Source organism: Lolium perenne, chromosome 2, assembly GCF_019359855.2.
Source record: "Lolium perenne isolate Kyuss_39 chromosome 2, Kyuss_2.0, whole genome shotgun sequence".
In the NCBI taxonomy this organism is placed as follows: domain Eukaryota; kingdom Viridiplantae; phylum Streptophyta; class Magnoliopsida; order Poales; family Poaceae; genus Lolium; species Lolium perenne.
The window spans coordinates 32,633,965-32,655,922 of NC_067245.2; the positions used below are offsets into that span (position 1 = coordinate 32,633,965).

General features: G+C 46.8%; 2 protein-coding genes across 2 annotated transcripts; both read right to left on the reverse strand.

The window, feature by feature from the left end:
• Positions 1-2,005: 2,005 nt before the first annotated feature.
• Positions 2,006-3,413, reverse strand: LOC127331728 (momilactone A synthase). The gene is made up of 2 exons (XM_051357906.2): positions 3,206-3,413; positions 2,006-3,122 (listed from the first exon to the last, which is right to left on the reverse strand). The coding sequence occupies exons 1-2, from the start codon at positions 3,313-3,315 to the stop codon at positions 2,324-2,326; spliced, it is 909 nt and encodes a 302-aa protein (XP_051213866.1). The 5' UTR covers positions 3,316-3,413; the 3' UTR covers positions 2,006-2,323.
• Positions 3,414-19,574: 16,161 nt separating this feature from the next.
• Positions 19,575-21,232, reverse strand: LOC127331729 (momilactone A synthase). The gene has a single exon (XM_051357908.2). The coding sequence runs from the start codon at positions 20,833-20,835 to the stop codon at positions 19,921-19,923; it is 915 nt and encodes a 304-aa protein (XP_051213868.1). The 5' UTR covers positions 20,836-21,232; the 3' UTR covers positions 19,575-19,920.
• Positions 21,233-21,958: the final 726 nt, after the last annotated feature.

Below are 21,958 nucleotides of genomic sequence, written 5' to 3' on the forward strand. Positions count from 1 at the left end.
TCCTTCATATAAACTCAATGAAAACATTAGTCCATAGGGGTTGTCATTAATTACCAAAACCACACATAGGGGCAATGTACCCTTACACTGCAAGATATGTGGAATGGAGCAGGAGAGTTCCACTTATGCCCTATATCATTGTGTGCATTCCTTGTGCACCATGTGATGAACGAGGAGTCACAAAGTGTAATTGGAAGACGTTGGAGGAGCAGCTCCAGGATAAGACCGCACCCAATAAGTTGTATCTGATGCAAGAGGTGTATGGCATGAGGATGCAAGAAGGGGTAGACCTTACTGAACATGCCAACTCCTTCAACTGTGTGGTCTCGGACTTGGAACGTATGGGTCCAAGGTGGAGGATGAGGACATGGCCTTGTTTTTGCTTACTTCGTTGCCTATTTCTTACAAGAGCTTGGTTGTTACTCTCACGTACGGCAAGTCAAGCATCACTTCAAGCGAAGTACAAGTTGTGTTATTATCTTATGATCAACGAGAAAAGAGAACTTCTGAGGAAGGTGCTTCTGTTGGTGCTGGTGCTACTGATGAACATGGGCTGATGGTCAGAAAAAATCACAGTGGAAAATTCGGAAACAAGAAGAAGAAGGGCAAGTCGTAGTGTTTTCACAGTAAGGAATGGGGTCACATTAGGAAGCATTGCCCAAACGTACAGCAAGATTGATGGAGCTGCAAATATTGTTGTTACCTTAACAGCTAATTTTGATGGTGAAGTTCTGGCCTTAATAAGCGAACTATTTGGTAAACTGTGGATGCTTGATTGAGGGAGCTCTTATCATGTGACGTCTATCAAGGAGTTGTTTGCTACCTACAAGCCTGGTGATTTTGGAGTTGTCTGCCAAGTCGATGGTGTGCATCAGCACATTATGGGCAAGGGATGTATCAAGATCAAAACTCAAGATGATGGATGTTAGATATGTATGAAGGCTTCAGAGGAACCTTATATCAATTGGGAAACTCCATGGCAACCGTTATGTCTATCGTGCTGATAGGGACAAGTTGACCATGTGAGTTAAGAAAGACAAGAAGCTGGTGCTCAAGGGACGACGAACTAGGAATAACATGTACAAGGTGCATATCAATATCATTCCTAGTGTAGCTAAAGAAGAGGAAGCGACAGCGGGATCAACCTAGGCAACCAAGTCTAATGAGGGTTCAGACGCCGACTCATGGAAGTGAGCAACGAGGAAAACCAAGTTCAACATACACATGTATTCACGAGAAGATTAAGATTTACATGTTGGCGACATATTCGCCAAGGTGGAGATTGTTGAAGCTGTGTCAAATATGTGTATATGCTATGACTATGCGGGTAGGTTACATGTTAGAGTCGAACACCGTAACTTGTGATTAATTCATATATGAAGGCACCTGGGTAGCCAACATAGACTAGACGAAAGATAAGTTAGACAGAAGATTAATTTTTGGGGACATTTTGGTGCCCGTGGTAGGACGCTAGACCGGTGTGGCGTTTGTATATATGACGTATCTGTATACCGTGGTAGGCTTATCGTTGACGGTATTCTCTTCAATCAATATTACTTGATACATCTATTTTAGCATCAAGCAATATGGATCGGAGGGAGTACTATGATAGTACCTAGGGAGGAGAGCTCGTAAAACAATGCCCCGCAGATGTAGTTGTTTATCGTGTACTGTGTTACCAAATATCTTTTTCATCTACTTTCTGCAATGATGTAATCGCTTATTATGCTAATAATAAATTCTGATAAATTTTATAGTCTGCCATGGGGAAGAACTGTTTGTCGAGTTGGTCTAACGCAGAATGGCCATCTCAATAGTGGTCGCACGCTCTAGAGCAATCAGCAATTAGAACCAAGAAATCAACTCTTGTCATTTTCTCACACTAAACTATGTCGGACAGAAGGATATTGGCCGTTTGCCAAATCGGAAGGTCTGCGTCAGTATAATCAGTATATCTTCCGTGTGCGTAAACACTACCGCTGGCAAGGGATATGTTAACATGGAAATGAAGTCATGCATTATTGTCAGTTTGGTAGGAGTCGTATACAAGTGTTTCGTAAGTCAAACACTGTTATCGGAACAAACAGCAAAGAAACTAAGAAAAGAGAATTGTATGTTCGTTACAATTAAGAGTTCAGATAATGTAAATGCAACCCGACCGACCGGTGAAACAATTGATGAAGCTCTGAAGTTGTTTCATCACGAAGAATTGTTCACTACCATATCTCAGATATCTGAAGGCGTTACTGCGCAACAATGGTGAAGAACTTATGTATATCAACGCAGAACACCTGATCGATCGCATCAAGACCTGTCAACGTCGTCAGGGCGCCGGCATGTTGGGCACCTTCCCCACCGTGAACCCGCCGTCGACGACGAGGTTGTGCCCGTTGACGTACCTGGCCTCGTCGGACGCCAGGTACAGGGCGGCGGCGGCCACGTCCTCCGCCGCGAGCGCCGGCCCGTCCATCTCGTTCATGTCCCTCTCCACGATCCGCCTGTGCTCCTCGGCGCTGGCTCCGGGGTAGCACACCGCCATGTACCCCATCACCAGCGGCGTCGGGAGGTAGTTGGGCGAGATGGCGTTCACGCGCACGCCCGACCGCGCCGTCTCCCCGGCCACGGCGCGGACGAGCCCCAGAACCGCCGCCTTCGATACGCTGTAGGCCGGGAAAGCCACGCCGCCCAGCACCCCGGCGGTGCTGGCCGTGCAGATGATGCTCCCGCCGCGGCGAGGCACCATGACGCGCGCGGCGTGCTTGGCGCCGGCGAGCATGGCCCGCGTGTTGACGGCCATGACGCGGTCGAAGTCGGCGAGGTCCAGCGACCCGAGAGGTGCGGGCGTGAGGGAGCCGCTGATGCCGGCGTTGTTGAACATGATGTCCAGCTTGCCGTGGCGGGACACGGCGAGGTCTACCGCGGCGCCGACCTGCGCCTCGTCGGTCACGTCGCAGCGGGTGTAGGACGCGGAGTCAGGGCCGAGCTCCGCGGCGAGGGCGCGGCCCAGGTCGTCCTGGACGTCGGCGAGGACGACCTTGGCGCCGTTCCTGACGAACTCCTCGGCCGTCGCCTTGCCGATGCCGCTGGCACCGCCGGTGATCACGGCCACCTTCCCAGCCAACCTACATTCAAATCAAGCAGATCGATCGTCCATGATTATTCAGGAGCTCAAGAAAACAAACACTAGGCAAGATCGAGCGCGCACCTCTGAGAGTGAATAGCCGCAGAGAAGTGGCTGGCGAAGGCGGACATGGCATGCTCAGCTCGGCTCTTCTTCGCCCCGGCGACGACGACATGCGTCACTGCTCGGAACATTCTGCCCTCTGTTGCTGCGTGATCGCGCGCGCTAGAAGCCTAGAATTGACCAGAGCATGCAGATGCTGTAGGATAGCGCGACAGTATTGCTTTGGGGATGGAGAAGCTAGCAGTCAAATATAGACAGAGGAGAGCCTGCCAGGAAAAAGGCACACGAGGGGGATTAGGAAGGAACGAATCGACAGCTTAGAAATCAATTCCCCCGTCCTCTCCCTCGCGTCGCCCCTCCAGGCGACTGGGGGGAAACCCTAATCCCGCCGCCGCCTCCCCCTCCCCCTCCTCTCCCCTCGTCGCCCCCGGAGGTGGCCGCCGGCAAGGCCGTGCGACGTCGGTGATGGGGGTGGCGGGGATCTCTCCTCCGGCCCCCGTGCGCTGCTGTAGGGAGGACGACGGCCGCGCGGGGGTGGCCTCCACCGCTGGGCGAGGTCGGCCCGATCCCCCCGTCCCCCTCTCCGGCGTGGCCTCGCCGGCGCTGGGAGGTGGTGGCCGGGGCTTGAAGGCCTCCGTCGTTCGGGTTGGGGCCAGGACTCCAGGGCGGCGGCCCTGGGCGCTGGGTGGGGCACCGTCGGCCTGTCGGCGGGCGGCCGGTGCTGATGCTGCGGTTCGCTTCCTTCGGCCGTGCGGGCGGTGAAGGGGGCGGCGGGTGTGGGCGTGGTGTGGAGGTCGCCCCGTTGGGCCTCTGGCCAAATCTGAAGACGGTGGCTTCCCCTCCTTGCGGTGCAGGTCGCACCTCCCCGGCCCCGGACTGCCTCCGGTGGCTGCAGAGTGTGGGCGGATGTGGGCTCTGGACTGGGGGAAACCCTTGGCCGACGGTGGCGGCGGCGACATCGACGACGTTGATGGCGCCGTTCTCCTTCCTGAAGGCGACATCGAGGTGATAACCCCCTCCCTCCCTGCCTATCTATCTCGGGTGAAAACCCAAAGCTTTAGCTTGGACGGTGGCGGCGCCCGGGTGGTGTCGTTCCCTCGCTGGAGGCGCCGTTTTGAGATTGTGGGTTTGGGTGGATGAGCTCGACGGAGGTTGGTTTGCACTGTCTTCGCTTACTCCTGGCTGCTTGGTTCGGTTTGGTGGTTTGTGCTGCGGGTGGCTATGATGTTCGTGGGTGGCGGCGCGGCGAGGCGAGTGCTCGGAGTCTTCCTCATGGCGGTAACTCCCATTATCCATGCGTGCTCAGGAAGAGCGATCTACCTCCGACAGGTACGGTGCCCTCCGATCCGGGGCGAGAAAGCATGGAGCTTTCTTTGGAGATGGAAACGGATGGTGCCTGGGCTTTGCTTGGCCTCGGAGGTTGACGATGGTGTGTTTCCCTCAATGGCGGTGTTCTTCACTAGCTTCGACGCCTCTCTAGTCGGATCACTAGACTGGACAATGGTCTCGGAGCTCAAGCTGTGTTTTACTTCGTTTTCTTGTTTTGCTTGTAGTTTTCAGTTCCTGTTAGCTGGTTTTCAGCATCTTGTATCTTCTTGCCGGCAACGGCCTTATTAATTTAATGCAGGGCTACGGCCTTCTGTTTAAAATTAGGAAGGAACGTAGCAGTATCGGATGGTGACGTGCCAACAATTTTCAGTGACTAATACTGAATCCGTCTCATCGTGTGTATTGGGTAACGCTTATACGGAAGGGCCAGGCAAAATCACACAAATGATCGACTAGACTAGAGAGTAGACATGCAACTGTGTCAATGTTAGAGTACCCTCTTTAGTTAAAAAAATAAACTGTGAAAAAAGGGTACCCTAATATTAACCTATTTGCAAGTATGTGACCGAGGAACTCTATTTACATTTCGGCAGGCACTACCGGATAAACTGTCATTGTCGAGTGGTCAGCAAAGAAGCAGTGGAACACGACAAAGGATTTGCCAAGTGTTTTGGCAAACATAGCATGGCAGAAATTTCAACAGCAAACAGAGTTTGTTGAGTGTCTTTTTTCACAGAACTTGCCCCAGATGTCATATATCTATCTTTCTCACTGATAGCTTTCTGTTTTACAACCGAGCTGCGACCCTCGGACATATCAGGAAGGGAAGAAAAGAAATGCAAAGAACAAAAACTCTTTATTCAACGGGACATACCAGGAAATAAAATCCTAAGCGACTCTAGTGCACTGAACGAAGACGACCATCTTCAGCGAGCTTTCCATAGGACTCTTATGGTAAGCTTCATGCACTAGAATAAATTGGGAAAGCTAGGATTTGAACTCGAGACCTGGGACTCTGATACCATGTTAAGCTTTATGCACTAGCCACTTGAACCAAAAGTCCGAACTGATGAAAAGGCTAGGCAATTTACTTGTACACTTCAACATTTTCCTAGTGTCAGCGATCCGCGCCATCTTCGAAAAGACTTCAAGTCCAGGCTATCCAGAGGAGTTCCCCAAGTGTTTGTCCAGACATAACAGACGCTAACTTCTAATCTGATCGTAGATTCGAGACGGCGGAGTAGCTCCTTGACACCTGGCCATCTTAGCTCCTGGAAACAAATTTCATTACAAACTGACCTTTAAGGTCCACAAAGTAGCCGAGGAAAAAAATTAAGCACTAAATTCTTATTATCACTTAACCACCAACGAGCAACATATTCAAAAGAGTTGTCAATGGAAAGTTCAAAAATATCCGAAACGACATCCCAAATGCTCTTCGCCACAACACACTCGAAGAACACGTGCTTGGCAGATTCATGTTCATTCCAAAAGAAACAAGAATCATCATCCAAAGTTCTTCTCTTAGCTAGGTAGGAGTACATGAAATTAATTTGTAGTCTTAAATTTAGAGGAGGCAAATTTAGAACCGAAGAACGAACAACCAGCTCAACCTATCAGCCTCCACGTTGTGCCCATATGTACACCGTGCGAGTGCGAACACCTCGTTCGAACTACATCTTGGCATGGGCAGCCCGGCCCGAAAATCCCGAGTCGGGCCGGGTCGGCTTTGCACTTCGGGCTAGGCTTGGACCTGAAATCTAAGCCCGAACATCGGGCCGGGCCGGGCTCGAGCCTTCATTTTTGTGCATTTTAGCCTGCTCGGGCCGGGCTTCTCAGGTCGGGCCAGGTTTTTTGCTCGTTCGGGCCGGGTGCGGGCTTAAATTACAGGCCCGACGGTCGGGCCGGGCCGGGCTCGGGCTTTTTAAAGCCTGGCCCGAAGCCCAGCCCGGCCCGAACTTTGCCCATGTGTAGTTCGAACTAATGCCACAGCAAAAAGGTTTGGGACAGGACCCGCTGCAAAATCAATTTAGGATTAGAATCCTTACTCTCAGTCAAAAGAGGGAGAAGAGATAGTAAACTTACTGTCTTTTTTCGAGAGCACGCGAAAAGCGTGCTTATCTTTATAGAAGTAGAAGCATAAAGTACAAGAGAAGCAACTGATACAGAAGTGCTCACACCTACTCACATTTTTCTCCCAACCCTCCCTACTACGAAAGCCTACTCTCGCGCTATCTGTGAACTCCCTCCTCTCCTAGTTAGCTCCCATATGTGATGAAACGAGGCAAAAGCTTTGCCTTTCATTGATATAGGAGAAAAAAGTTGGCCCGTTTGTGAGAAAAACTGGCCGAAAAACGATACAACACGACACCACACGCCATCCCCGAGGTAGTACTCCACACGGGACGACGGCCAACTAGCTCGACATCACACCTCAAACGCAAACAGGCGAAGGCGAAAAGACCGGAGCCACCGCTCCGAACGGAAAGAAACCCCCTCCAAAAAGATCAGCCTACAAAATATGTGATACTCCTCTTCGATGACCGTCAAAATATGTGTGGGGTCCTTCTGTTTCCGCACATTCCCGAACTTACTGAAGCACCTAAAGACCAGCTACATGGGGACTGTACGGTTGCAGGTGATGGGGAAGAGCACCATGCGTAGCTGGCTGATGGATCTTCCGCCGGTGAACCGTGTCAGGTTGCGGTCGCCGTTGATGAGGTGACAGATGCAGACAGCATTGGTGGAATCGAGCTGACTTCGGTACCCTCGGCAGCAGTTCACGGGAACACCTGTTGTTTCATTTGCAGAAGATATTTCACAACCCCTTGGTCCTTTACAGAGTTCTGGCCAGCTCTGATCATGCTCTTGCCAATTCTGCCAACCATTCGTTCTTGTATGTAGCTATTGCAGGATGTGTTTGGAGGCGCTGGGCTGGTGAGGCTGCCGATATATGGAAGTACTAACACGTTGTAGCCTGGTATGCGACGAGGCGCACTATCTGGTGGTGATGCTCCAACTACCAACATAAGGTTACAACAAATCTGGTTTCCTCCAAAATCTTAACTACATAGATGGAACAGGGATAAACAATCTGTTTCTACAAGCAAAGCTTCCTTAGATGGACATGTCCATATATAGGTGGAGACTTCACACAGAGCTATGATGCATGGCAATCTGATGATCTACCCGCCAATTGGATCACTTCAAACGCACAAACAACATGCTTGTATTCCATATTTCCATATAACCAAAAGAAATAATGGTATTCCAACAGTTTCCCACATATGTATACCAAATAAATTGTGTGAGTAGGGCTACGTTTTTTGTGTATGCAAATCGTTCGTTTCTTTCCTTTCTAGATAGCTAACCAACAGAGAATTTTCTTTCTCTTAAGAGCGTGTTTGGTTCGGCGGAGTTGGATTTAGGGAATGAGAGTTGAGGGTATGCGGAACTTATAATCCGTCCATTGTTTTGTGGGCTTCGGAGTTGAGGATGGCAAGTGAAGAAGAATTAAGAGCATCTATAGCAGATCCCTCATCTGACCCCCATCCGTATAATAACCGCCGATTTCCGGTTTTAAGGCGAAAAAAGGCACCGTTCAGATCCCGTATCGGAACCCTCTAAAAAAAAATTCCGGGCCACCCCGTGCGAGCGCGAGCCCCTTCCATTTCCCCCCTTGGCGCGAAGGAACTTTCAGCCGTTCCTCTTTCCTCTTCCTCGCGCCAACCGCCGCCGCCGCAGATCCCGACCTACCCGGTCGTCCCCACCGATTCCGACCAGCAGGAGCACGTGAGCCGGTCCTCCGCGTCCGCTCCACGTGCATGCACTCTAATCCGTGACAAATCGGCCGGAATCGCCGCCGCCGCGCACGCCCCGCCGTCGACCGGTAAGTTTTCTCCCCAAGCTTGTCGCAGCCGCAGAACCGCCACCGCAACTCTAATGATTCACCGCTGTTGTTGTCCCTTGCAGATGGACCGGTGCGCGCTGTTTTTGTTGGAGGATTCGTCCTCCTCCGATGACTCCGACTTGGAGGAGCTGCTCGACGACGAGTTGGAGCAGCTGGCAGTGATACTCGCGGTGGAGGCCACGAACGTGCGGCCGAAGAAGCGGAAGGGGTCAACCATGGGGCGGCTGTGAATCCCGCGGAACCGCGCCATCGGCCACAACTTGCTCATGCGCGATTATTTCGCCAAGGTACCGACATATCCGCCCCATCTTTTTCGCCGCCGGTACCGAATGCGGCGATCTTTGTTCAACAATCGTAGCTATGTATAAGGACAACACGCGCTACTTCACGCGCAAGAGAAATGCCGTCGGGCTCATGGGATTTAGTGCGCACCAAAAAATATCCGATGTCATGCGCATCTTTGCATACGTCATTCCGGCGGACTATGCCGATGGGTATCTTCGCATAGGCAAAGATATGACGATGGAATCCATCCGTCGTTTTTGCAAGGTTATGATGCGTGTGTATGGGCCGATATATCTTCGAGCTCCCAATAACGAAGATACCGCAAGATTAATGGCGGAGAACGAACAACGGGATTGGCCGGGCATACTATGCAGCATAGATTGTAAGCATTGGACATGGAAAAATTGTCCAAACGTTGTATTGTGGGCAGAACAAAGAAGCTTGGCAAGGTTTGTATTGCGGCCCAAACAAAGAACCAACAATTATTCTTGAGGCCGTTGCATCGCAGGATCTTTGGATTTGGTACATTTTTTTTTGTTTGCTCGGTTCACTCAACTATATCAATGTCTTGCATCGATCCCATCTTTTGCCCGGCTTGCTAAAGGTGATGCCCCGGCTTGCAACTACACCGTCAACGAGAGGGAGTACACCATGGGGTACTACCTTACCGACGGTATATGCCCGGATTAGGCCACATTTATGAAAACCATCAGGGAGCCAGGGAACGGAGCTGAAGTTGAGTTTGCAAAATCACAAGAGGAGACTCAAAAAGATATTGAACGAGCTTTCGATTTTTTGCAAGCTAGATTTGCAATAGTCCGAGGACCAGCCTAATTTTGGGATATGGACACAGTCAAGGACATCATGACCACCTGTGTCATTCTACACAATATGATCATCGAGGACGAGAGGAGTTTAAACTTATCATTTTTCTTTGATAATGTTGGCACCCGGATCAAACATTCAAGAAATCTAGATATTGTGCAATCTTTTCTAGAAACATACCGTCTGATTGAGAATGACAAGGATGCACTACAGCTCCAGGAAGATCTCGTTCAGCACCTTTGGCAAAGTCACGTCAACTAGAATTTATTTGTGTTTCCAACCATTTTTTTTATTTGTTCAATTTGTTGTTGTACCATTTGATTCATATTATTTCAAAACATTTGTTCTAATTTGTATTATTTGTAATGTATGACAGTAAACATTTGTGTAATAATTCGCATTATTGTTCTACTTGTCGTATTAATTTGTCTAATATTTCGGATTGTCCTATTTTGCAAAATCCTCTGTTCCCGATTTTGGTTGCGGGACAAAAAATGACCGAACATGCTGTTATGCGGGCCGCGTTTGGCGCGTCTGGACTGCGTGTCCGTTTTTCGGCCTCCAAAACGCGTTTGGAGGGGCCTGGATACGTCGATTTAGGTTTGTGGTTTGGGGATCAGCTAGAGATGCTCTAAGGAGGTCAACTCCCGCAGATTTCTTCCCTGGACTAGGTAATTTAGACGGGGATAGGGAATTGTAAGTTTGGAACGACATATGCCAGCTTATCTAATCTCGCCCAGTGACGGCTGCCTCCCGTATCGCACGCACGTGCGACTCCGAAGGGCCAAACCCTAGCCACACAGGCCACGCTCCCGTGCTCCCATTGGCCACCGCACTACTAAAAAATAGCAAATCAGTGGCACTGGTATCACGTCACTGCTAACTAGTAGCAGTGGCGCACCAATGGTGCGTCACTATTAGCTCAGTGGTGCGCCACTGCTAAAGGCGTGAGGTGCGCCACTAGATAAAAAGATAGATATGACATGTGGAGCGATCCTATCAGTGGGAAACACATGCAAAGGATTGAATATTTACCATCCATGTGTCCCTCGCTGGTTTCAAGTGTTTTCCTAGAAATTAACCACACGGCAAACCCTTTCCCTTTGACGCGTGCTTTTCACTCTATGACAGTCACCACACCAGGTATCCCTAACCTTTGTTCATGGAAAACACTAGGCCAAACAACTGCTTTTTGCCGTGTGTTTTTGTCAGATAACACAAAAAACTAACCATTTGGTCGATTATATGTCACTTTTTAGAGTGTACACACATAGAAAATATGCCTGATTGGCTTTGCCGAGCGTATACACTCGGCAAAGGTGGCAATTTCTTATTTTTCTATAGTACTGATTTCAGTGTATTCCTATAGTTTGAATACAATATATAACAAATATAGTGCCAGATCAACAACACCATAGTGGATAACCCAATACACATAACCAAAGTTCATGGTTTCCTAACAAGTGCATATCACATATACATAACAACATAGAGTCCACAACAAGTTGCATAACATCATAGAGTCCACAAGGTGCATGCCACATGTTTGCATGTCCATATTCTATCAAACATGATGGTCACGAGGACCATCAACACAAATTCCACATGTAGGGCACAACGGCGAAGATCAACATTGTCCTCCATGCGCATCTTACAAGTCAAAAAGCACAATTTAAAATTTTGACAATATCAAGTTCAATTTTTTTACACATCTAGTGACTCTAGTCTCACAAGTTCAAGTTGTCATAAGTTCAGGGTTTATAGTTCCAAACATGATGTATATGAGAAGCATGATATATATGAGTTTCAATTTTTTTTATAGTTCAAACATGATGTATATGAGAACACATGACATGCTTGAGTTCCAATTTTTTTCACAAGTTATAAAATTGTACAAGTGCTCACATGATTATTTGTGATGCTAGTTATTAAATTTTGCTATGTATGGAAAAGAGAAAGCTAACTATGATGTATATGTACAGAAACCTAGAATCATGAGAGGCACAAGGATAGAATAACTAGCCTGAAGTCAGAGCTTCCGAGCGAGGCTCAGATTATCCAGGAGAGGGTGATCCGTTGTAGGAGTCATCATGTGGGTTTCATCCAGATTTGCGGACCCACAAAGCGATGCATTATTGGATCCGTTGGATCTTGTCGATGGTTGTCCCTACATCATGGAAAAATATGAACATTAGGGCAATACACATTAGGCAGTAAGATGGAGAGGTTGAGAATTAATACACAAGACAACTTACCCACGGGTGGCTAAAAGGAGGAAGATGAGGAAGACGAGGAAGAGGCACACAAGCCTGCTCATAGGCCTACAAATCAAGCATGCGCATGTAAGGTTTACATGTTCTCACAAGATGAATAGAGTTACGATTTTTCTTAGCCAAAAGAAAGCTACAACCCCTTTTCGCCTCGTACGAAAGATGCAAGATCATATGTTGCATCGGATTAAAGAACCCTAGTGGAAGGAGCATCTCTAGCTTGCAAAATAACTTAGGTGCATGTTCATGTATGTATCTTGTCCACAACTTTATGATCTAACTCCTTAGCACAAAGCTGGTGGAAGAAAAAGCTCAACTCCGCTAGCACTTGCCAAGTCTCCTCGTGGACATTGCCTCAAATCATCATTGCCATTATCCGCTCAAGCAGTACATGATAGTCATAACTCTTGAGCCCGCTCCTACTCGCAAATTTTACATGTCCGCTCTCATCATAGAATTAGTTGCGTATCCACTGATGTCTACTCACGCTTCTTTTCCTGTAGACAGTGTTGGGCCTCCAAGAGCAGAGGTTTGTAGAACTGCAGCAAGTTTTCCCTTAAGTGGATCACCCAAGGTTTATCGAACTCAGGGAGGAAGAGGTCAAAGATATCCCTCTCATGCAACCCTGCAACCACAAAGCAAGAAGTCTCTTGTGTCCCCAACACACCTAATAGGTGCACTAGTTCGGCGAAGAGATAGTGAAATACATGTGGTATGAATAAATATGAGCAGTAGTAACGGTACCAGAAAATAGCTTGATGCTACAACTGGCGTGTGGTTGATGGTGGTAATATTGCAGGCAGTACGGATACAGTAAAACAGTAAACAAGCAGCGATTTCAGTATTTTGGAACAAGGCCTAGGGATCATACTTTCACTAGTGGGCACTCTCAACATTGCAATCATAAAGGAATATAAATAAGCACCTCACTATGCTATTCTGAATTACTCTCTGGCAAGATAACGAACTCTAATTCATCATGTAGGCAAACCTTAAAGATGTATTCCCAAGTACTAATGAACACCCCATATTTGTCACTTTGAGCATTCATAGGAGGTACTAACACACCACAATTTCATAGAGACATCCAACTCAAATCATAACTCAGTGAATAAGTATTCTGTGAAATATAGCCTAAGAGACCCACACGGTGCACACACTGTCACCTTTACACACGTGGGACAAGGAGTCTCCGGAGATCACATAAGTAAAATCCACTTGACTAGCACAATGACATCTAGATTACAAGCATCATCATATGAATCTCAATCATGTAAGGCAGCTCATGAGATTATTGTATTGAAGTACATAGGAGAGAGATTAACCACATAGCTACCGGTACAGCCCTTAGCCTCGATGGAGAACTACTCCCTCCTCATGGGAGACAGCAGCGGTGATGAAGATGGCGGTGGTGTCGATGGAGGAGCCTTCCGGGGGCACTTCCCCGTCCCGGCGGCGTGCCGGAACAGAGACTCCTGTACCCTAGATCTTGGCTTCGCGATGGCCGCGGCTCTGGAAGGTTTCTCGTACCGTGGCTTTTTCCGTATCGAAGATTTAGGTCAGGGACCTTTAAATAGGCGAAGAGGCGGAGTCGGAGTCGGAGGGGGTACGGAGCCGCCACACAATAGGGTGGCGCGGGCCCTAGCCTGGCCGCGCCAGCCCCATGTCTGGGCCCCCTGTGGCTCTCCTCCGGCGGCTCTCGGGTGTTTTGGAAGCTTCATCCAATTTTAAGACTCTGGGCGTTGATTTCGTCCAATTCCGAGAATATTTTCTTACTAGGATTTCTGAAACCAAAAATAGCAGAAAACAGGAACTGGCACTTCGGCATCTCGTCAATAGGTTAGTTCCAGAAAACGCATAAAAATGATATAAAGTGTGAATAAAACATGTAGGTAATGTCATAAAACAAGCATGGAACATAAGAAATTATCGATACGTCAGAGACGTATCAGCATCCCCAAGCTTAGTTCCTACTCGTCCCGAGTAGGTAAACGATAACAAAGATAATTTCTGAAGTGACATGCTAGCAACATAATCTTGATCATACTATTGTAAAGCATATGAGATGAATGCATGGATTCAAAGCAATGGTAAATACAATGGTTAAACAATTGAATCATATAGCAAAGACTTTTCATGAATAGTACTTTCAAGACAAGCATCAATAAGTCTTGCATAAGAGTTAACTCAAAAAGTAGTAAATTCATAGTAAAAAAGCATTGAAGCAACACAAAGGAAGATTAAGTTTCAGCGGTTGCTTTCAACTTGTAACATGTATATCTCATGGATATTGTCAACATAAAGTAATATAACAAGTGCAATAAGCAAGTATGTAAGAATGAATGCACAGTTCACACAAGTGTTTGCTTCTAAGATGGAAAGAAGTGGGTAAACTGACTCAACATAAAGTAAAAGAATTGCCCTTCGCAGAGGGAAGCAGGGATTAAATCATGTGCTAGAGCTTTTTAATTTTTGAAATCATATAGAGAGCATAAAAGTAAAATTTTGAGAGGTGTTTGTTGTTGTCAACGAATGGTAATGGGCACTCTAACTACCTCACCAACCAGACTTTCAAGAGCGGCTCCCATGAAGGACGTTATCTCTACCAGCAAGGTAGATCATCCCTCTTCTCTTTTGTTTACACATGTACTTTAGTTTTATTATGGGTGACACTCCCCCCAACCTTTGCTTACACAAGCCATAGCTAACCGAATCCTCGGGTGCCTTCCATCAATCTCATACCATGGAGGAGTGTCTATTTGCAAAATTAAGTTGCTTACTGATGAATCAGAGCAAAACATGTGAAGATAATTATTAATGAAGTTTGATTAGTCGGGACTGGGAACCCCATTGCCAGCTCTTTTTGCAAAATTATTGGATAAGCGGATGCGCCACTAGTCCATTATGAAAGTCTGTCAAGAGTAAATGACAAGGTTGAAAGATAAACACCACATACTTCCTCATGAGCTATAAAACATTGACACAAATTGAGAAGCATTTTGAAGGTTTAAAGGTAGCACATGAAGTATTTACTTGGAATGGCGGAGAAATACCATGTAGTAGGTAGGTATGGCGGACACAAATGGCATAGTGTTTGGCTCAAGGATTTGGATGCACGAGAAGTATTCCCTCTCAGTACAAGGCTTAGGCTAGCAAGGTTGTTTGAAACAAACACAAGTATGAACTAGTACAGCAAAACTTACATAAAAGACATATTGCAAGCATTATAAGACCCTACACCGTCTTCCTTGTTGTTCAAACACCTTTACCATAAAATATCTAGACCTTAGAGAGACCAATCATGCAAACCAAATTTTAGCAAGCTCTATGTATTCTTCACTAATAGGTGCAAAGTATATGATGCAAGAGCTTAAACATGAGCACAACAATTGCCAAGTATCACATTATTCAAGACATCATACCAATTACTACATGTAGCATTTCCCGTTTCCAACCATACAATAATTAACGAAGAAGTTTCAACCTTCGCCATGAAAATTAAAAGCTAAGAACACATGTGTTCATATGAACCAGCGGACCGTGTCTCTCTCCCACACAAACATTTATTCAAACAAAAACAAAAACAAAAACATACAGACGCTCTAAGTAAAGTACATAAGATGTGACCGAATAAAATATAGTTTCAAGAGAAGGAACCTGGTAATTTGTCGATGAAGAAGGGGATGCCCAAGGCATCCCCAAGCTTAGATGCTTGAGTCTTCTTGAAATATGCAGGGATGAACCACCGGGGCATCCCCAAGCTTAGACTTTTCACTCTTCTTGATCATATTGTATCATCCTCCTCTCTTGACCCTTGAAAACTTTCTCCACACCAAACTCAAAACAAACTCATTAGAGGGTTAGTGCATAATAAAAAAACTCACATGTTCAGAGGTGGCACAATCATTCTTAACACTTCTGGACATTGCTCAAAGCTACTGAAAGTTAATGGAACAAAGAAATCCATCAAACATAGCAAAAGAAGCAATGCGAAATAAAAGGCAGAATCTATCAAAACAGAACAGTTCGTAAAGAAGAATTTCTAAGAGGCACCAGACTTGCTCAAATGAAAATGCTCAAATTGAATGAAAGTTGCGTACATATCTGAGGATCACTCACGTAAACTTGCAGATTTTTCTGAGTTACCTACAGAGAACTCTGCCCAAATTCGTGACAGATAGAAATCTGTTTCTGCGCAGTAATCCAAATCTAGTATCAACCTTGCTATCAAAGACTTTGCTTGGCACAACAATGCAATAAAATAAAGATAAGGAGAGGTTGCTACAGTAGTAACAACTTCCAAGACTCAAATATAAAACAAAAATACTGTAGTAAAATAAACACACGGGTTATCTCCCAAGAAGTGCTTTCTTTATAGCCATTAAGATGGGCTCAGCAGTTTAAATGATGCACTCGCAAGAAATAATATTTGAAGCAAAAGAGAGCATCAAGAGGCAAATTCAAAACAAATTTAAGCCTAACATGCTTCCTATGAAAAGGAATCTTGTAAGTAAACAAGTTCATGAAGCATAATGCAACAAACATATAAAGATAAAACAAGTGCAGCTTCAAGATTTTCAGCATATAGAGAGGTGTTTTAGTAACATGAAAACTTCTACAACCATATTTTTCTCTCTCATAAAGATTTTCAGTAGCATCATGAACAAACTCAACAATATAACTATCAAATGAAACATTCTTATCATGAGTCTCATGCATAAAATTATTACTACCCACATAAGCATAATCAATTGTATTAGTTGTAGTGGGAGCAAATTCAACAAAGTAGCTATCATCAAATATAGGAGGCATATTGTAATCATAATCAAATTTACTCTTCATAGTAGGCGGCAACAAAAGACTACTATCATTATAATCATCATAAATAGGAGGCAAAGTATCATCAAAGTAAATTTTCTCCTCAATGCTTGGGGGACTAAAAAGATCATGCTCATCAAAACCAGCTTCCCCAAGCTTAGAATTTTCCATATCATTAGCAAAAATGGTGTTCAAAGTGTTCATACTAATATGTTCCATGGGTTTTTTAATTTTCGCATCAAACCATCCATGTCTTAACTCGGGAAATAATTTTAAAAGCTCACTGTTGCTTTCCATTATGCCAAACTAGTGTAAAACAAGAAACAAAAAGATGCAATTGCAGGATCTAAAGGAAATAGCTTCGAGTACTTACAACGGTACCGGAAAATAGCTTAGTAGCCGAGATCCGGAGTGTGAGTACCTTTTACCTTTCCTCCCCGGCAACGGCGCCAGAAAAGTGCTTGATGTCTACTCACGCTTCTTTTCCTGTAGACAGTGTTGGGCCTCCAAGAGCAGAGGTTTGTAGAACAGCAGCAAGTTTTCCCTTAAGTGGATCACCCAAGGTTTATCGAACTCAGGGAGGAAGAGGTCAAAGATATCCCTCTCATGCAACCCTGCAACCACAAAGCAAGAAGTCTCTTGTGTCCCCAACACACCTAATAGGTGCACTAGTTCGGCGAAGAGATAGTGAAATACATGTGGTATGAATAAATATGAGCAGTAGTAACGGCACCAGAAAATAGCTTGATGCTACAACTGGCGTGTGGTTGATGGTGGTAATATTGCAGGCAGTACGGATGCAGTAAAACAGTAAACAAGCAGCGATTTCAGTATTTGGGAACAAGGCCTAGGGATCATACTTTCACTAGTGGACACTCTCAACATTGCAATCGTAAAGGAATATAAATAAGCACCTCACTATGCTATTCTGAATTACTCTCTGGCAAGATAACGAACTCTAATTCATCATGTAGGCAAACCTTAAAGATGTATTTCCAAGTACTAATGAACACCCCACGCTGTCACTTTGAGCATTCATAGGAGGTACTAACACACCACAATTTTATAGAGACATCCAACTCAAATCATAACTCAGTGAATAAGTATTCTGTGAAATATAGCCTAAGAGACCCACACGGTGCACACACTGTCACCTTTACACACGTGGGACAAGGAGTCTCCGGAGATCACATAAGTAAAATCCACTTGACTAGCACAATGCCATCTAGATTACAAGCATCATCATATGAATCTCAATCATGTAAGACAGCTCATGAGATTATTGTATTGAAGTATATATGAGAGAGATTAACCACATAGCTACCGGTACAGCCCTTAGCCTCGATGGAGAACTACTCCCTCCTCATGGGAGACAGCAGCGGTGATGAAGATGGTGGTGGTGTCGATGGAGGAGCCTTCCGGGGGCACTTCCCCGTCCCGGCGGCGTGCCGGAACAGAGACTCCTGTCCCCCAGATCTTGGTTTCGCGATGGCGGCGGCTCTGGAAGGTTTCTCGTACCGTGGCTTTTTCCGTATCGAAGATTTAGGTCAGGGACCTTTAAATAGGCGAAGAGGCGGAGTCGGAGGGGGTACGGAGCCGCCACACAATAGGGTGGCGCGGGCCCTAGCCTGGCCGCGCCAGCCCCATGTGTGGGCCCCCTGTGGCTCTCCTCTGGCGGCTCTCGGGTGTTCTGGAAGCTTCATCCAATTTTAAGACTCTGGGCGTTGATTTCGTCCAATTCCGAGAATATTTCCTTACTAGGATTTCTGAAACCAAAAACAGCAGAAAACAGGAACTGGCACTTCGGCATCTCGTCAATAGGTTAGTTCCAGAAAACGCATAAAAATGATATAAAGTGTGAACAAAACATGTAGGTAATGTCATAAAACAAGCATGGAACATAAGAAATTATCGATACGTCGGAGACGTATCATCCACCAGCAAAGAAAAGGCAGTCCACTGTGATACACTGGAATTCCCTCCTTTCGGGCCGTCTAGGGAAGAATGATGCCTTTGTCTTATATCACTTGAGGCGTTTTGACTCCAAGAGGTTGCAAGTTCATCTTTGGCCTATGACACCATTGTTGTTGATTGATTCTAGCCCTAATGTTATCCTTCATCTTTCCGGTGTCCATGATTATGCTCCAAGGGGCCTCGTCAATATTATTTTCAGTGTGCATTAGATAAATGTGGTGCGGAAGCTCGAGATGCTCAAAGAAACTCGGAAGCATGGAATGTGGGTCCACTGGTGTGTCTCGCCATATCCCACAAAACTAATGCCATTGGATTTCGGCTAGAGAGCTACTAACTACCCCTTTATTTCAGTGTCAAACGGCGGACATGGTTTTGGAGCATGGACAACAACACCTTTCTTGTATCCATTTGTCTCACTTCCGAAATTATGATCCGGGGCAAGGAAGTGTTGATGTTCGTCAAAGCAGAAATACTTGCCTCTCTATGTTAACCAAAAGGAAGTCATAACATGCCTGCACACTGGGCGATGCCACTTTTCATTTGTAAGCCTACCGTAGAACGAAAAGCATGTTGATAGGTCATGCAAGGATGTGCGGAACCAAACATACATATCGAAGTTCTTCTTTATTATGGCACCCCTTGATCGTACAAAGGTATTTTAAAAACTTAGCTCAAAGATATTTTAAAAACCGGTTCATACAATAACGTAAAAGAGGCTAAAAATCTAGATAATCCAGTTGCGTGCATCTGAATGTGAGCCAAGTGGGATGCGAGCTAGCAAAGGCATCCATAGAAAATGTACAGGCATCAAATACTACGCGGTTTTTGTTCTTTTTGGTACAACCTCAGCACTACTTGTACTACCTAAACGAACCAGTTTAATGTTAGCTCCGTGATTATTTCGATGACTTTTGTTGTGAATATTGCTTTCATTTTAAGTTGGCTACGCTACTATTGGTGCATTCCTTGAGCTCATCTCTGAGTGTAATAACGTGATTGACGAATCCGGTTCCGGTATGAAGAAAGATGTGAAAGTTGCAAATTATCTCTGCAAACATAAATCTATCCTACCATGTTCGATCAATTTTACTCCAAATAATGTACCGGCTGGAACATGTGCTCGGCCAAGATAAACCCCGTGGATCGAGGCTCTTCTTGGTCAGTAGTTTTCGAACTGAAATTCATGAACTCTGAATATTATTAACTGTATATTGACGCATTGGACCTACGAAAGCACGCCAAATCCAAATTCTACGCCCTGGCCTGCCCTCGCCCCCGACCAGGCTGCCCCCATGCGTCGCTGCACTTCCGCATGGTCGTGTCCTTCACTGCGCCGGCGCCGGCATGTTGGGTGCCTTCCCCACGGTGAAGCCTCCGTCGACGACGAGGTTGTGGCCGTTAACGTACTTGGAGTCGTCGGACGCGAGGTAGAGCGCCGCCCTGGCGACGTCCTCCACCTCCAGCACCACCCCTTCCATCTCGTTGATGTCGCGCTCCACGATCCGGCGGTGCTCCTCCTTGCCCTCCTTGGGGTACCACGCCTCCAGGATGCGCTCCACCAGCGGCGTGAGGATGTAGTTGGGCGAGATGGCGTTGACGCGCACACCCGAGCGCGCCACCTCCCCGGCCACGGAGCGCACGATGCCCACCACCGCGAACTTGGAGACGCTGTAGGGGTGCGGCGTGAGCTGGCCCAGCACGCCCGCGATGCTGGCGGTGCAGATGATGCTGCCTGTGCGGCGCGGCGCCATGACGCGCGCCGCGTGCTTGACCCCGGCCATGACGCCCCGGGCGTTGATGGCCATGACGGCGTCGAAGTCGGCGAGGTCGAGGGAGGCGAGCGGGGGCCGGGCTAGGGAGCCCAGGATGCCGGCGTTGTTGAACATGATGTCCAGCTTGCCGTGGCGGGACACGGCGAGGTCCACGGCCGCGGCGACCTGCGCCTCGTCGGTGACGTCGCAGCGGGTGTAGGAAGCCGAGTCGGTGCCGAGCTCCGCCGCCAGGGCGCGGCCAAGGTCGTCCTGAACGTCGGCGAGGACGACCTTGGCGCCGTTTTTGACGAACTCTTCGGCCGTGGCTTTGCCGATGCCGCTGGCTCCACCGGTGATCACGGCCACCTTCCCGGCCAGCCGCTGGGAGCTCGGGGCCTTGGAGTAGCCACGGTCACCGGTGAAGACGCGCGGCATCGTCAGCCCAGCGCAGTTCTTACCCCTGAGGACGATCTGCATGGCTCGGAACATCTCGCCGGTTGACTGACCTCCTGAGGACGATCTGTGAAGTGTGAAGCGAGGGTGTGACCGTGTGTGACTACAGAGCAGCCGTTATTTAATAAGCCGACGACGCCTCTCCGGCCGCAACCGGGACGCGCTGACTTGCATTCGCTGGCATCACGCTGTCTAAGCATGATCGGGCACCGAAGCAAGAGCAAAATATTCAGCTCGCGCGGCGCGCGTTTGGTTCCACCCACCCACCGGCCGTTCGCCTCCCTCGCGTCAGAAAACTGTGTCCATCTGCTTCATCGAAAAAAAAAGTACAGTATACATAGAAGAAAACATTATCTCGATCTGCGTCAGAGAATATCTATAGTACTACTCGTACTACTGTATTATCTTGTCCATACCTCGCGACCCGCCAAGAATAGCCTCGCGCGATACGCACGTACGGCTAATATCGTGTGAAAACTAAATTTACTTTGTTAGGCGCAGGAACGGCTACAATCTCAACAACTGCACAGCGATCAGAATCAGATAGATGAAGTACGCAGCCTCGCCCTGAAAATACTGCGCACAGCGATCAGAATCAGATAATATAAGTCACTCTTCATTTTACACCATGCTTTCCCATTCCTTTCATATAACAAATATGATATTGTGAAAGTGTACTCTTCTGGGACAATCCATTTGATCCAGAACGTTTGGATTTTGCAAACCGGATCAAGGTATGTTCGATTAAGAATTTAAGATAAATTGGATCTGTACTTTGTTTTCTATGTTTTGCTTTTTTTGTGGACACACATTATAGAGGAAACCAAGTAACCACAACATGGCCAAAATGCAAATTCATCAATAAATCTTCAAATGAATTTAACTTTTTTACCCTCTAGTTATACATTTGTGACAATACTTACTTCTCTAGTGAAAATTCCTCTAGTTTGCCACATTTAGAAACTTTGGGCCTTTGTTTTCTGATGCATGTCGATGGCGCAAGGTATGATATGTGATGTCTGAGTCTCAAAAATATTAGAACGACACAAAAAATGGAACAAATGATGTAGAAAAGGCTGAACATAATTGACAAAGTCATAGGTAACAGGTGGGCCCAACTAGTCGACGCTTGGTCCATGGTGGTCCACCTCAAGGGCTC